Source organism: Notolepis coatsorum (genome assembly GCF_963971535.1).
Source record: "Notolepis coatsorum genome assembly, chromosome: 8".
Taxonomy (NCBI): Eukaryota; Metazoa; Chordata; class Actinopteri; order Aulopiformes; family Paralepididae; genus Notolepis; species Notolepis coatsorum.
The window spans coordinates 90,520,359-90,537,881 of record NC_140172.1 but is presented as its reverse complement, the minus strand read 5'-3'; the positions used below and the strand labels follow the sequence as shown (position 1 = coordinate 90,537,881).

At 43.4% G+C, this 17,523-nt stretch overlaps 1 protein-coding gene across 1 annotated transcript in view; it reads left to right on the top strand.

Annotated features, from left to right (window-relative positions):
- The window catches only part of LOC311233505 (neurexin-2-like), a gene marked incomplete at both ends in the record, with an annotated part of 583,916 nt that overhangs the window by 285,736 nt on the left and 280,657 nt on the right, over nucleotides 1-17,523 (top strand). Inside the window, one exon of the mRNA XM_084320472.1 lies at nucleotides 1,409-1,528. Within this exon, the coding sequence (XP_084176598.1) occupies nucleotides 1,409-1,528 (120 nt within the window). The remainder of the gene's footprint in view (nucleotides 1-1,408; nucleotides 1,529-17,523) is intronic.

Sequence of the window (17,523 nt, the reverse complement as noted above, 5' to 3'; positions counted from 1 at the left end):
CGCTTGTTATCTAAAAAAAATCCCCATCTGCCTAACTCACTCATGTGACTTGTGCATTTTAACGTTTCATACACAGACGGCGATCGCATGACTTTGGCAAGTATAACAACTGCCTTAGTGTATGACATGTATGTATGTATGAGGAAAAAATGCCTAAATCACGACATATTTAGTTTAAAAGTCACCTTATTTTGTTACGCAATGGTTGTTGTGTTTTGTATTTTTGCAAACTTGTTGATACACCATGTGGAATTTATTTTCAAGATATAAATTAAAGAATTAGCTGGAAAATAATTTTTTTCTAATTTAAAAAAAATCTTGAAAAATGACAGACAGTTATCGTATGAGGCTAACGATATGACAACAACTGCATTTCTTTCACGTTTTTTCTCCACCAAAGGCTACCTCTCTGTCATCTTCTACAAGTTACCAAAGGTGTTTCAAAATAAGTGGAGAAACACACCCTGGCTGCGTGTATCGCTTCCGCAACGGAATTCGGTTTCCGGGTTCCTCTGATTGGCCGCGACCCCCACGTGACCCGCCCCCCTATCCACCGCTCTGCCGCTGCCACGCGCGGCAGTCGGCAGAGCGAGCACTCGCTTCCTCAATTTATACGCATGGAAGTATTGACTGAATGAATGAATGAATGAAAACTGTATTTAACAGATTGCAGAATGGGTACAATACAGTACGGCTCAATACACACAATTGTTAAGGGGATGCAGACCTGAGAAAGACGTTTGTCTTGTAAATCGCGATTTTTTTATTTGTTTGTCATGACAAACCAATTAATAATCCAACATATGTGTAAAGGCACAACATATTCCAGTTAACAGTATATTTTTTTAATGATTTGTTACGGCGTAGTCGTTCTATATGAATTGAAAATGGGGGACCCTGATGTAAACAAGACAAACTTCTTTCTCAGGTCTGCATCCCCTTAACAATTGTGTGTATTGAGCCGTACTGTATTGTACCCATTCTGCAATCTGTTAAATAAAGTTTTCATTCATTCATTCATTCAGTCAATACTTCCATGCGTATAAATTGAGGAAGCGAGCGCTCGCTCTGCCGACTGCTGCGCGTGGCAGTGGCAGAGCGGCGAATAGGGGGCGGGTCATGTGGGGGTCGCGGCCAATCAGAGGAACCCGGAAACCGAATTCCATTGCGGAAGCAATACACGCACCCTGGCTCCCAACACGGGTTGCGGCACCATAATTGACTCCTTACCCTAACCATAATTCTAACCATAACCCTAAACTAACCTAACCCTAACCATTAACCTAATCTCACCTAAACTAAACTAAACTAAACTAAACTAACCCTAACCATAACCCCTAACCCTAAACTAGCATCAGAGGCAGGCAAGGTTTTCTGAATGTGAATCCTCCTCTTCCTCCCCCTCCAGGCCCCAGCAGCACCTGTACTGAAGACTCCTGCCTCCACCAGGGGGTGTGTCTCCAGCTGTGGGAGGGCTTCTCCTGCGACTGCACCATGACTACCTACAGAGGGCCCTACTGCAGCGACGGTAAGGCCGGGTGAACCTTCACCCATGAGACCTTTCATCATCATCCTCACTGTCATCGTCTGCCATCAGGTTGACAGGACCTTCAATCTATTGGTTTTAGTCTTTAGTTTAAGAAAATCTGCATTAGTAATTCAATCAATTCTAACCGAATGGTGATTTAAATGAATAAAAATCATTGAAAAACATTTTGTGTCAAAGACACAAAAAATAAATGCTACATAAAAATAAGCTTGAGAAAGATGCTTACACACCAACAAGCCTGGTGATCATTGATCATTGTCACACTGGACTAATTAAACATTAACCCTCTGTGGTGGGAGCTCCCATGAGAGGATTTTTCATAAATGCTGAAAATGTTGCGCGATTCAGAATTAGGTAAACAAATAAATAGATATTCACAATTTCTAGTGCTTTGAAATGTTCTATATTTGTTTCCTTATTTGCTAAATGTAATACGACTTGTAAATGGGTTAATTATTGTTAACTTGTCCGGCTGTATAATTTCTCGTGCTGTCTAAATAACTACAGTTGAGTCGTAAGGGAGGGGCTGAGTACTTTCTCTCTTGAGTGTCGGGGACAGATGTGCAGACATAACAGCTACCAAATCCATGTTGAGACAATGGATCCAGTAGGCTACTTTGTTGGCAGTGTGAAAATATGCAGAGAAAGCTTAATATGTTTAGAAACGTGTATATCTCCGTAGCATAAAGTATAAATATAGTGCGCATCAGGAAAAGTGACCATACCTCCGCGTCGGAAGCTCTGATCGACTCATGCTCAGTTTTAAATTGTTCAGGAAACTCATTATGACAAACGTGTGTGTGTGTGTGTGTGTGTGTGTGTGTGTGTGTGTGTGTGTGTGTGTGTGTGTGTGTGTGTGTGTGTGTGTGTGTGTGTGTGTGTGTGTGTGTGTGTGCGTGCGTGTGCGCGCGCGTGACACCTCATAATACCTCCGGGAATCCGCAGAGCCATGACTCCCTATCCGGTAAGGGTAGGTGCGGAAAAGTGACCATACCTCCGCGTCGGAAGCTCTGATCGACTTGTGCTTGGTTTTAAATTGTTCAGGAGACTCATTATGACAAACGCCTCCTTTGCTTTCTGGGTAAAGTAGTCAATATGCATACGAAGAGAAATTGTTCCGGTTTCTTTGTGGGCTTGTATCTAAGGAATAAATAGTGTGTTATCAGCACGATTCATAAGACATAAGACAGAAAAGTATCTGCCTGACTTGTACAAGTGATGGCTTATTTTGAAGGTATACCTGTACTTTCATATTATGTAATTTCTTTTTTTAAATCTTCTAGTTCTAGCTGACGTGAGGGAACCACTGTTTTTTTTTTGCATTCGACTAATAGGTTGGCAGTCGACTACGGCTCCTTTAGATCAATTAGTCGACTATTCAACTAATCGGGTCAGCCCTACTGGAGACCATATTCAAACTCACTTACTGTAATTAACACTTTCTTTGCCAGGCTTATGTACATCATTATACCATCCTCTGCCAGCTCTATTTGTCTATGGAGAAGTTCCCCTTCTTTGCAGGGCTATAACTTTTTAAATTGTATTGTTTTAAATTGACATTACTATGGCCCATTCAACGTCAATTATCTATCGTTCAGGACGTAGGAACGTTATACTTTTTCATTCACATATTCATACTAAAATACGGTCTAAAGTATAAATATGTTTTTTTTTATTTTTTTTTTTATCTTTTTCCCCCTCCTTTTTTCCTCCGATTTTCTCCCATCCCAATGTTAGTCGTTATGCCAATTCCCAATCCCCTTCCTGGTCGCTGCGCACTTACCCCCCACAGTCGGTCTGGGAGAGTGGAGGCTACCACGTGCTTCCTCCGACACACGTCCAGCCAATCAACCGCTTCTTTTCACCTGGCAGCGCGGATTCTCACTGAGAGGGCGTAGCGTGTGGAAGGATCACACTATCCCACTTAGGCGCCGGTTACACCTTAGTTTCGTTTTCGGTTTCTCCAGATCGCAACACAACGGTAGCCAAGTGAGACATACGTTTGCAACCCGAGTACTTTCGTTTTGTCATATGAGCACAGTGATGTAGTACACTGCCAAAGCAGTAGGTGGCAGTAGGTGGCGAACATGAAGGCAATTTTCAACCAATCAGAACTTTAATGTGCCAATACGCTTCCTGCAAAGAAAATGTCAACAAGCGGGCACCGCCAAAGCAGCACTTCTTTTTCAGCAAAGTGTAATAAAAGTGCAATAAACAAAACGGATACATTCACTGTGTGTTCTGCCTCTCGTTTGTTGATGAGACAAAACTAACATCAACACAAGTGACCACCAAGAGCGGATAGTTTAGTCTCAAAAAGGATCGGCGGGGGGATTGTTAGCTGCATGCTAACGTGGATGGAATATGCCATTATAACAGTATAGCATTGTGGCTAGAAGCTAACGTTAGCTCACGCTAGTTAGCCAGCACCAAACTGATGATATCGGGAGCTATCAGTAGCTAGATAACATTAGAGACAACGCTGTGTGTATTAAACAAAGGTGAATAGATGGCTGGGCCATTTGTTTAATGCTTGTTAAAGATTGAAAGAGGAGCTCTGAGCTAACAGGGTCTGATAGCTAACGTTAGCCAGCTGCTCATGCAATCGGTAATGGCTGCTAGCAGAATGAATGGATGTAAACTTTATTTAACATATTGCATATGGGTACAATACAATACGGCTCAATACAAACAATTGTTAAGGGAATGCAGACTGTTGTAGCTTGGACTGGGGTCCTTATAACAATAACTTGACAACACATGGTAGCTGCAGCTATTTGGGACAGCTCTGCTGTCACCGGAAGGGCACGCAGATGGTATCTACTGCGCATGGGCGTTTTTCGCAACAACGGCTCCGTGAAGGCTACACGACTGTTGTCGGCGAGTTTTGGCGCTGCTCAAAAACGGAAAACACAATTTAGCGTTTCAGTAGGGCCACAAACGTATCCGCCAAAAAACGCATTTCTGTGTAAAAGGGACATGAAACGTATTCAAACGTATTAAAAAAACGACCACAAAAACACTAGTCTAACATGGGCCTTAGATCCTATCCGCGCTTAGCAGGCGCCCCGACCGAACTGTAGGAGTCGCTGTTTACAACGACCCGGACCCACCCCGCCAGCTTCTCCCACCCTCTAATACTGCCAATTGTATTAATGTGAACGGCCAGCCAAGCTGGTGACAACCCCGGAGCTGTGAGCTGGATCCGCTCCGGGGTTGGTGACGAACGCAATCTCCGTTACGCCACCTGACCGCCCTGTATAAATATGTTTTTATCGTTTTCTGCAGCTTTCTCCAGAACGTGATTTATAGCCCTAAATGCATTATATTGATGATCAAATACAGTTTGATAGCGATCTGCGCGAGATAAACATTTTTAAATGGACGTGCTTCTAGAAGTTACTACTTATCATCTGATGTTGACCGGATGGGGGGGGGGTCGTTTATAATTCCGTGGCCAACGTTAGATGATTCATCTAGTGTGGGTGATATGATCATTAGAGCAGTTTATATCGAACACGGTAAAAAAAAACGTTGAATCTTACCCCAGTCTCCTCAGGCCGCTGGGCGATGAGCATGGAGCAAAGATATTCCTATTATGGGATGTAGAAATATGCGATCCATCTCCAGGTTGTATAATAGTATATACGTCCAAATCATGTTGTTTATCGAGTTATTGGTAACGGATTGCTATCCATTGTGTCTAGCTCGAGTCCCCGGACTATTAGCGAGTGATCGGACCGAATTGGAATGAGCACCAGCTTCCGTTTCCTGTTTCCGGTTTGGGCGATCCGCCGATCGGCCACCAGATGGCGCTCTTGAACCGTTGGAGAGTTGAGAGGGGATCAACAGTAGATCTCAAGTCTCCGGGGGAGAAATATGATTGCGATCACAGATTTTTTAAATATTGATCTCAATGACGTGTTACGGCGTCATTGGCAGAATTAGCATGGCGGGGAATGACGTGTTAAGGCGTTTTTGGCAATCAAAGTGTTAACTGTCAAATTAAATTAATGTAGGCACAACTGTTTTTGGAGGAGAAATCTGAGATTTTGGATGTGTGTGAGATTATGTGCAAGATAAATCAGCATTGTTTTTTTTGGGTGAAGTGCCCCTTTATGTTAGGGCTGAACTGGGGCTTGTCTATCTAGCGCAGGGGTCTCAAACTCGCGGCCCACGGGCCAATTGCGGCCCGCTGGATGATATTTTGCGGCCCCCTACTTGACATCAAAGTTTAGTGTTAGTGCAGCCTGCACCCAACTTTATTATTATTATTTATTTTATCACTTGTAGGCTACCATAGCGCAGGCTCATGACAGCAACGTTACGTTAGTGACTTGGTTGAAACGTGATTCCGGAGTGATACCAAGTAAAGTGGAAGGCAAATGCATCCTCGCTATCTCCTCTGCAAGCAGTGCTCTGCATGTCCGGCTGCACTGCCACTGTCTGTGTCTGTGTACTCTGCTCTGGTCCAATCACATTCAGCGTCCCGTCAGCATTTTTTCCCCCACCCACAGTCTGTGAATCAGATGCAGAGTAGGGCGGGTCTCCACGGAATGCTTGTCATCTCTTTCAGTCCGAGTCAGAGCAGATAGTTGACGCATCTACAGTAGCCTCGTTCCCAGTTTTACCTCTGTGAGATAAATGTAGCTAGTAGCCTAGTTTCGCCAGCAGGCAGCCAGCAGAAAAATATGGCATGTTCAAAGATGGCCAGTAAAAGAAAAGTCGACTGCAATTCAAAGGTGAATGGACTGAAAAATATGCGTTCATCCGGAGTCCCAGCACCAAACCAATGTGACTAATTTGCCAAGAAACGGTAGCTCTTGTGAATAGTGGCAATTTGAAACGCCACTATGAAACAAAACACAGTTATTTTGATGCATCCTTTCCTCAAAATTCAGTGCTAAGAACCACAAAAATAAATGGAATGAAATCATCATATCAAGCTGCAAGCAGAATTATTGTTAAATCTATGTCACAACGAGAAAAAGCAACCAAGTCCTCACTCAGTGGCATGGGTGTTGGCTAAACACAAGAAGCCATTCTCTCTCTCTGATGCATACATAATAAAAGAATGTATGACTGAAGTGATGGAGACCATGTTTGAAGGCAAACAAAAGCAAATCCCGCTCAGATCGCACAGCAACCAGAATAACTGAAATACTGGCTGGTGATTTGATTAAACAGCTTTGTGATAGAATAAAAAAATACACAGTGCATTTCCATAGCTGCATGTGGATGAGTCCACTGACACCACTGAGAAGCCTATGTTCTGAAGAACCGTTCATGTTCTGAAGAACTGTTCATGTTCTGAAATGTTATTGCTAAAGATTGAGAAGATTGGGAGGGCGGCCGGGTGGCGCAGCGGTCTAAGTGTCTGCCCACCACCACAGAGACAGTGGGATCGAATCCAGCTGTGGTGCTTCCGGGTTGGCCGACCATCCATACTACTAACAATTGGTGAAAACCCGGCGAGGGTGGGTCCTGGTCGTTGTAAAAAAACAGCGACTCCTACAGATCGGTCGGGGCGCCTGCACAGCGAGGTCGGATCCTGGGGGAGGTAGTGTCCTCCACACGTTACGCTCCCCCAGTGAGAGTCCGCGCTGCCAGGTGAATTTTTTTTTAAAGATTGAGAAGATTGGATTAGTTGTACTTTTTTTTTGAATACTTGAAACCCTTTTTTTGTGGAATATTTGATGCAGCCCAGCCTCACCCAGACTCTACCTCCAGCGGCCCCCAGGTAAATTGAGTTTGAGACCCCTAGCGTGTTGAAGCTGGTGGAGGCTCACCCACTGGGCTGGACACGAGGTGGTGTATGAGCTGGCCAGGGCTTGGCCTATAGGGAGGTGTAGTCTGACGTCACTTTAGTTTCCCGGGCGGTCCACCTGTATAGGGATTTATCATTGGGAAAATGTATTCAAGTCAAGTCAAGTTTATTAGCATGTCCCAAACTGGGCAATTCATATTACAGCAGATAAATAAGAACTAAAAAAATAACACAGTAAACATACATAAACAAGAAGAACACAGACAGACATGTACAGTACATGGTCGCAGGATCAGATGATGACAACAGCCAAACAAGCAACCACCACCATCCCCCCCACCCACCCACATCAAAGCTACCTTCTCCTGCTTCCTCGGTTGATGGCACGAATGGAGGTAGGTATAAATGAAATATATTATCGGCTATTGTAATAATTCTGCCTCATGAACATTGGCAAACTTTACATTTTTGTACAAAATTGGTTCCCTTCTATCACTAACATTATTGTTTAAGCTATTTTGGTTTAAATAAAATTATATGTAATTATTTTACGAATTTTTTATTGCGAATTGTTTCATGTTGAACTATAGATTGTGGATGAATACACACAGAAAGGTACACCATGCCAAAGTTCATGCTTTATTTGTTTTAAACGAGACAATTTAGAAATGTGTCCATTGGAAATACATGGCCATTTCAAGAGGGGTGGACCGCGCGGGAAACAGCAATGATGTAACCACTAACCTCCCTATTGGAACGCAGTTTTCTCTGTGCCTGTGAGCAGGGTTAGGGGTTAGCTTAGCTTAGTTAGCGCTAGCAGCTAATGTTAGTTTAGGTATTTACCGCGACGTGGGCATATACGAATGGCGAGGATGCAAAGCGTGTTAGACTCATTGGACCTGTTGCGGGGAAAAAGGGGACTTATTTCGGGTCGCAAAATGTGACCAAATAGGCGCACTCTGGAGCCCTGCTGTAACATCTTCACACACAGGCATTTCACGTGCTGTTTTGCTGCCAGGTGGTCTGTTTTCACATCTCACATGATGATCTCGCGCGAATCCAGCTGCCGGAGCTGCGCTTGGGCATCAATGAGACTTGCCACGGTATTTTAAAAATAAGAGTATCGATATGAACCAGGCTTTTTACGTTGCATCGATCCTATTGGATCAGTGATAATTAGATCGACAACCAACCGCCAAAATTGATTTCTATAATCAGTTAAAGCTCCTGTTGAGCTCCTGTGACTCTAATAAAGAGACCATTATTCTAGGAGATTTTAACATAAATTGGGATGATAAACGGATTAGAAAGAACCTCAAGCAAACCATGGATGCCCATAACCTAGTACAATTAATTGAGCAACCGACCAGAGTAACCAAAACCTCCCAAACCAGGATAGACCTATTATTCACAAACAAAGCTGACAGAATTGCTAAAACCAAAAATGTTCTGACCGGCATTTCTGATCATAATTTAAAATTTCTAACATCATCCCCAAAAACATGCAACAATGCTTTGGAGATGCTATTAAAAATATAAACTGGGATGAGACCCTTTCCTTTGCCAGCACAGAGACAAACTGTAGTCTGTTCACAGATCAAATCAAGGAAATAATGTCCTCTTTCTCCAGGAGGGGAAGCCAAAAGGCCAGGAAGGAGCATCACCTACCCTGGTGGGACCAAAGCTGCAGTTCACTACTACGGCTTAGGGACTCACTCCTTAAACAAAGCCTGAAATCTGGGCTGTCGACAGACAGGCAGAAATGTACCCATGCACGCTCTAAGGTGACTCGGACCTTAAAGGCCAAAGCCAACTTTTTTATCAGTGTAATTGAAGATGCAAAAGGAACCGGTAAAAAGGTATGGCATATCTTAAATAAATTACTAGGTAAACAGAACAAACAGGTAAACGACATCCTAGTATTAAAAGTCAACGACATCCTGATTAAAGACCCCACTGTACTGGTGTGTACTTTGAATAATAATTTTTTAAATAGTGTATTGGAAATAACAAAACTCTTTGCCCCCTCTGGTGCATCAACCAGCCCAACTGTGGAAGCCGCACCCCTCTTTGAGCTGGAGGAAATAACAGAGGATGAGGTAAGAAAAATCAAGGCCAGGGACACTTATGGCCTGGACACAGATTTTATAAAAACACACTCCGACGCTCTAGTAAAACCTATCACCATATTAGTGAATCAATCGATGAGCTTAAAGGACGTACCATCTTCCTGGAAGGTGGCCACGGTAACACAATTTTTTTTTATCTGGTAGCAGGATGTCGGCATCCTATCCACCATATCTAAGGTTGCTGAAAAGTGGGTGTCGAAACTTATGATTAAACATCTGGACAAAGGTCACACCCCACTCCACCCACTTCAATTTGGCTTCCGCGCTCAGCACTCCACTGAGTCGGCAAACTGTGTTTTTATTGAAAAGGTTAAATATATGTTGGACAAACACCCATATGTAGGTGCTGTGTTCCTGGATCTTAGAAAGGCGTTTGACACTGTCAACCATCAAGTACTTTTGGAAAAGTTGTCTCATTTCAATTTCTCTGCAGATACAATTCAATGGTTTAAGTCTTACCTAACAAACAGAAAACAATGTGTCATGGTTGATGGTGTCAAATCTCCGTATCTTGACAATCCAGTCGGTGTGCCACAGGGATCGATCCTTGGGCCATTGCTGTTTTCCCTGTACATCAATGATCTACCGGACATATGCCCTGACTTCAATGTGCAGATGTATGCTGACGACGCAGTCATTTTTGTACATGGTAAAAAAACGTACCTGATTTCATGTAACCTCTCAAATGCAATGAACAAGGTCCAACACTGGTTGCAAAACTCATGCCTACTGCTAAATACAAAAAAAACTGTATGCATGATGTTCAGCAAACGACCACTTAGAATCACAAGGTCTAATGTGTTTCTGGAGGGGGAGGAACTGGAATTGGTTTCCCATTTCAAGTACCTCGGCATCATCTTGGACTCGAACCACCATTTAACACATTGAGTGCCAGCGACAAGATTTATCGTTAGTTCATGCCGACCGTTATATACCGATAAATCTAACTTTTTTTATTTATTATCGATTTGAATTCATATTTCATCAATCTAGTCTCACGTTAGTGCTGGAAACTCTCTCTGCGCTCCATTGGGAAAATACCGCCCCCTATCGTCTTTCCCTGTTGTACGGCACCCCTTTGGAATGGATTGAACTAAACACATGGGGGGGGGGGGGGGGGGGGGGTCCAGCTTCCTCATTTTACTTCTCGGGCAAGTCACCCGAGAGGATCAGATTCATTGCAGAGCCCCAAAACAGCGTGGAATACATATTTCCAGTACCCAGCGTTGGATCAATAAACGCGATCGATGTTTGGAATGGCGATCAGGAATTGGAATAATCTTTTTGGAGAACATCTGATCTGAGGTAAGGAATCTATTTTACCAGTCTTAGGATAATCAGAAAATTTTTCACAGAGATATCAACGTGTCCCATATGTGTGTGTGTGGCTGTGTGTGCGTGTGTGCGATCAGGAAATGAGAGAATCGATTTTTCAGCTCGCTTCTATAGTGTACATATACTATCGATAAGCTAGCATTTATTTGAAAACGATTCATAAATAGGCCGAAAAATTTCACTTTTTTTTGTGTATTCCAGAATATTCCAGTAAAGGGCGATTATCACAGAATCTTTATATTTTCCTGAAACTTAAAAAAAACTAGCGTTTTTCAAAATGGTATAAAACGGAAATGAACTGATTAAAAAACAATCCGTTTCAACAATGTTGACTGCAAACAAGTCATTGATAAGCGACGGCCAGATTAGACAGATAGCCATCATTTAAGACATAGTTTATGCATTTGCAAATATGAGAGCTCTATCATTGAAGTGGACGCTGGCATACGGCGGCTTTTAGCGCTCTGCATGGCTGTCAATCAATGTGTTAAGAAACATATCAAAAAAGTTAAACACACAATTAATTTAAATTTAGTTAATTTTAGACAAATCCGGCCTTTTTTAACAGTTGATGCTGCAAAAACGTATCTTCATTGCATGATATTCTCACACATTGAATACTGCTTCACAAACTGGTCATTTGCTGGTGTCACTGTCATGAAATACATCGATCAGCTTTATTAAATTTTTTTTTACTGTTTTTATGTGTCCTGTTTTTATGTATTTGTACATTTCTTACTGTTTCTATGAGTCCTGTTTTTATGTTTGGGGACAACGGATGGAAATTAGCCTCGTGCTAAATCCGGCAATTTTTACACTCCACAGTGTTCATTAATTTTGCATTGTCCCGTCCAAATAAACAAATTAAAATAAATAGAATAGATGTATCGTCCCACCCCTACTTTTGAGTGATGCTGCTGCATGACTAAAACAGCTGGAGTGTAAACAATAAGGAGGAGCTGGCTGGTGTCCATATACATATTATATACTTATTGAAGTCCCACAAACAACTAGTGACACTTTTTATATTGACATCCTGTTACCTCTCTGCCTTATGTCACTTGTATGATGCGGTATATTGAGCATTTAACATGTATATATAGAGGATTAAATATAAGTATGTATTATAAGCTTGATAACAGGACAAGTAGGCCTCTGATCTAAGCACCAAATGCGCACTGAAAGTCAGTGATTTATGAAGAAGTTATGATTATTAATTAATTATTATAATTAATATTATTATTAATACATATTATTATTATGTATTCTTTCTCCCTACTTGTGTAAAACTGTAAGAACTATAGACTATAAAACTGTAACTTGTGTAAACTACCATATCTTGTGTAGCCCTGGAGACTGGATATAACTAAGGGGCCTCTCTTACCGTTCGTGAAGCCAGGAATGTGACCTTGAAGGTGGATCACTGCTGCATGGTTTTAACCCTTGCAGTTCTGGGGCAGAGAGCCATTATACACTTTAAAAACTACATGTATGATGTGTAAACATATCAATCAGTGTTTAAGTATATGAGTACTGTATTGTACAGGTATATATATATATATCTGTATATATCTGTATATATATATATAAGCGTATAGGCTATTCATGCTAGAAGGACCATGTATTATATATTACAGCAGGGCAATTGTTTCATTCGCCTTTAGGAATGTGCCTATGACCTTGTGGGCCTCTGCTAGCCTACTAGATACAGATGAAGACATAGGGTTTTTCCCAACACAAAGTAATCTGTTACTTCTCCAGTTACTGAAACGACTAGAAAGGGAAGAGGTTTCATCCTTACTGAATTATGTGTTGATTGGCTGGTAGAATGACATGACTGTATTTTTAGACCAATAATAAGATGTCTTGATATGATGCAGAACCTGGGTATATAAAGCCCGGCTCGCTCGCTCCGGGTTCGATTTTTTGAGATCGAGATTTTTGTAGCCCCAGGCCTAGCTGAGCGGTGTAATGGAGCTAGCCTGGGTATTTTTGAGTAAACCTCCCTAGGAAGAATACTCTTTAGATTCGAAGAGCTATGCTAAGCTCTTAGTTTTTATTCTTTTTTAAAAGATTTTGAGATTTTTTATTGCCATTTTTATAGCAGCAGACAAGGTTGAGCGATGTACTGGAACCTAGTCTGTTTATTTTTCAAAGTGGAGTCCCTATGCCAATACTTTGTTTTTAAGATGCAAAGAGCTATGCTATGCTATGCTTGAGAGAGATGTTTTGTTTTATATTATTATCACTGGATTGGACATTTCCAAGACAGAATCTTTGTAACTTACTTTTTCTAATTAAACCAACTTTGTTAAAATACTTTTACCAATTCGTGGACTGCTTTCATTGAGCTGCTTTATCACAATGTGTCACGATGCTGGCCGCGCCCTGCGTTCATCTGAGGTAACACGGTATATGTATATTCTGGAAGCCATACGGATTAAATCAATTTCTGGTTACTGCTTTTAGCTAAAGTTATATAAAGGATATAATATATATATATATATATATCACTATTTGTTGCTTGCAAGCACCAGTATCTCTAGATGTGACGGGCCTATTGGGTTTTGTGGGGATTTGAGAGTCTGGCCACTGCAGGGCCGGACGATCGCTCCACGGAGTTATGGGTCTATCAAACTGATCGGAGGTTCTGGGGCTTGCAAATGATTATTGCTATTATTGCGCTAATATTACACTATTAGCAGTAGTAATACTTATTAAAAGAGTAGTAATATCATCAGGCTTACAAATGATTAGCATTATAGGCTTTTCCTAAAATGATGATGATGGTGATGATAATGATAATGATGATATATAATCATTATTATAGGAAAGGAGTTTTCCCAGACATACATTCGGTTTATACAAACAAAGAAGAGGTTAACAACTCTTCTACGCTTATATGTCATATGAACTGGATATAACTAACTAGTGACTATGAAGTAAGCGTGATTAGGTTTAGTAATTGACCCGAGAACTTGGCGAGTTTAGCACCTCGCTGGGGGATATCGGGCGGCCACAGGGTTCTATCTTGAGTAGGTGATTGAGATAGATAGAGACACCCGTAGGCTCTTATCATGGCGTCCCTGAGTTCGGGCTGAGATCGGTATGGGATAACAACCAAATAAAATAAACTAGAATATTGATAACGGAGAACTCTGGAATGAACAGATTATAGACGTGAGTTTAAACATTATTTGAAAGTGCTCTTATCAGCACCTAGGAAGTCATAACCTTCCGCTTTAGAATGCGCCAGACAAAGGATATTGATCTGTATTGCCCTCAGAGGAAAGCAGTGGCAAATTAAAAGGCATCTGCGTTTTTGTGGGCATTGCTGGTGGAGCGGTTAAGGCCACAAAGTTGGACTAAAGAAAAGAAAGAAAAGAACCCCCCCCCTCTAATGTCTGGAGACGCCAGCGCAATCATACAGTGCTAATGGGAGCTAACTAGCCCTAGCCAACTGGGAGCTAACTGGCTCTAGCCAACTGGGAGCTAACTGGCTCTAGCCAACTGGGAGCTAACTGGCTCTAGCCAACTGGGAGCTAACTGGCTCTAGCCAACTGGGAGCTAACTGGCCCTAGCTAACTGGGAGCTAACTGGCTCTAGCCAACTGGGAGCTAACTGGCTCTAGCCAACTGGGAGCTAACTGGCCCTAGCCAACTGGGAGCTAACTGGCTCTAGCCAACTGGGAGCTAACTCGCTCTAGCCAACTGGGAGCTAACTGGCTCTAGCCAACTGGGAGCTAACTGGCTCTAGCCAACTGGGAGCTAACTGGCTATAGCCAACTGGGAGCTAACTGGCTCTAGCCAACTGGGAGCTAACTGGCTCTAGCCAACTGGGAGCTAATTGGCCCTAGCCAACTGGGAGCTAACTGGCTCTAGCCAACTGGGAGCTAACTGGCTCTAGCCAACTGGGAGCTAACTGGCCCTAGCCAACTTGGAGCTAACTGGCTCTAGCCAACTGGGAGCTAACTGGCTCTAGCCAACTGGGAGCTAACTGGCCCTAGCCAACTGGGAGCTAACTAGCCAGTGCTAACAGATGATAACAGCAGGCTAACGAGCCAGTGCTGACAGATGCTAACAGCAGGCTAACAAGCCAGTGCTAACAGATGATAACAGCAGGCTAACGAGCCAGTGCTGACAGAGCTAACATCAGGCTAACTAGCCAAGAGCTAACAAGAGCTCACAACAGGCTGAATAGCCAGTGCTGACAGAGCTAACATTAGGCTAACTAGCCAAGAGCTAACAAGAGTTCACAACAGGCTGAATAGCCAGAGATAACAAGAGCTCACATCAGGCTAAATAGCCAGAGCTAATAAGAGCTCACAGCAGGCTAAATAGCCAAGAGCTAACAAGAGCTCACAACAGGCTAAATAGCCAGAGCTAATAAGAGCTCACAACAGGCTAAATAGCCAAGAGCTAACAAGAGCTCACAGCAGGCTAAATAGCCAAGAGCTAACAAGAGCTCACAACAGGCTAAATAGCCAGAGCTAATAAGAGCTCACAACAGGCTAAATAGCCAAGAGCTAACAAGAGCTCACAGCAGGCTAAATAGCCAAGAGCTAACAAGAGCTCACAGCAGGCTAAATAGCCAAGAGCTAACAAGAGCTCACAACAGGCTAACAAGCCAGAGCTAATTGAAGGCTAACTAGCCAGAGCTAACATCAGGCTAACTAGCCAGAGCTAATTGAAGGCTAACTAGCCAGAGCTAACAGCAGGCTAAATAGCCGGAGCTAACAGAAGATGCTAGCTCATAAGAAGCTGGCGCAGAAGATGCTAGCACAGCAGATGCTAGTGCAACAGACGCTAGCTCAGGAGAAGCTGGCGCAGGTAGCTCAGAAGAAACTGGCGTACAGAAACCAGACATGGTCTGGTCTCTCGGGAACACCAAGGGAAGCAGTGAGTCACTCAGACCAGAGGGCTCAAATTACGTGGCCCCGGTCAGGACAAGGGAGGATATATGAGGAAACACCAGATACTCGGCCTCCAAGCCCGGAGAAAGAAGGCTCAGGGGGTTTCACTAACCCTGAAAGCCCTGAGCTCCACTCCACCTGTGCAAGACACACCCAGGTGGGGGTAGCACAGGAACACGGTCAGGACCCAGGAGTTGGTCACCATCAGGGACAGATCCTGAATGCACCATGCCTCATAGAAACAGGCCGAGCACTGCCTGCTCCCACTCCCATGTATATGGATAAGAGGGCTCCGCCCTCAATGAGAGTTCCCTCTGGACACGAAATGGGGGGATTTACACCCAAAGAACTCCCTAAACCTGGAACAGGAGAGAAACCTTACTGCTGTGACCAGTGTGGGAAGAGCTTCAAGAGAAAGGCATACCTTAAACGACACCACATGGTACACACAGGAGAGAAACCTTACTGCTGTGGCCAGTGTGGGAAGAGCTTCCAGAGAAAGCAAGAGCTTAAAAAACATCACCTGATACACACAGGAGAGAAACCTTACTGCTGTGGCCAGTGTGGGAAGAGCTTCCAGAGAAGGCAAGAGCTTAAACGACACCACATGGTACACACAGGAGAGAAACCTTACTGCTGTGGCCAGTGTGGGAAGAGCTTCAAGACGAAGACAGAACTTAAAAGTCACCACATGGTACACACAGGAGGGAAACCTTACTGTTGTGACCAGTGTGGGAAGAGCTTCAAGAGAAAGGCATACCTTAAACGACACCACATGGTACACACAGGAGAGAAACCTTACTGCTGTGGCCAGTGTGGGAAGAGCTTCCAGAGAAAGTCAGAACTTAAACGACACCACATGATACACACAGGAGAGAAACCTTACTACTGTGACCAGTGCTACATGAGCTTCAAGAGAAAGGAAGAGCTTAAAAAACACAGATGGCGGAAACAGCCATGCAAGGTGCCAACCTGCTTAACGGGAGCAGTCAGGGGTTATGTGTCTTGCTCAAGGATACTTCGACACACTACCTGGGACGAGCTGGAATCGAAGCGGGATGATCCCATTCTCTTTGGCCCAGAGGAGGAGGATGGCGACATTCAGATCGGGGATCAGAACCCGAGGCCACAGATGACACCTTCAGGTGAAACTAAGTCTGAGCCTGAAGATGATGGGGAGCTAAGTACCTCTGAAACTGAACACAGTTCTGATTACTCAACATCTTCACCAAAATACCACTATTTAACGCAGTCCAAAAGGTTTTGCAAACAAGCTTCCGATAGGCCTGTGAACAATGTGCGCTGGTAAGGGGGGGACAACCTGGATAAAAGCACCTGGTGCCTCGTCCAGGTGACTAACCTACTGTGGCATGGACTGTCACGGAATCACCCCGAACGGGTCCCTACGGATCACAGACCTCTGTATCGCTCCGGCGATGACACCTACACCCTTGGGCCGAAGGAGGGCCCGAGGGGATGCAGAGCCATCATCTGCCAGGCGTGTTATATCGAATACGGACCCTGTATAGTGCTGGCAGCGTACCCTCCTATGACTACACAGTTAGCGTCCAGGTGCGGATGCTCATGGCTGGGCTATGCTCTGGCCAAATGCAAAGACCATGCAGAAGTAAAACTAAGTTCAGAAATATACCTGACAAAAGGCAGCGGTAACCTACTGGCAGCCAGATGCGCAGGATGGTCACGAGACCAGTTATATACGATGGTAGTCTGTCAATTTAAAAAAAAATAAAACGTTAGATTTACATAACGGCACTTGACATTCAGCTCATCTTTCGAGAGGAATAATGTATAGATTTTAGGTATACTATGT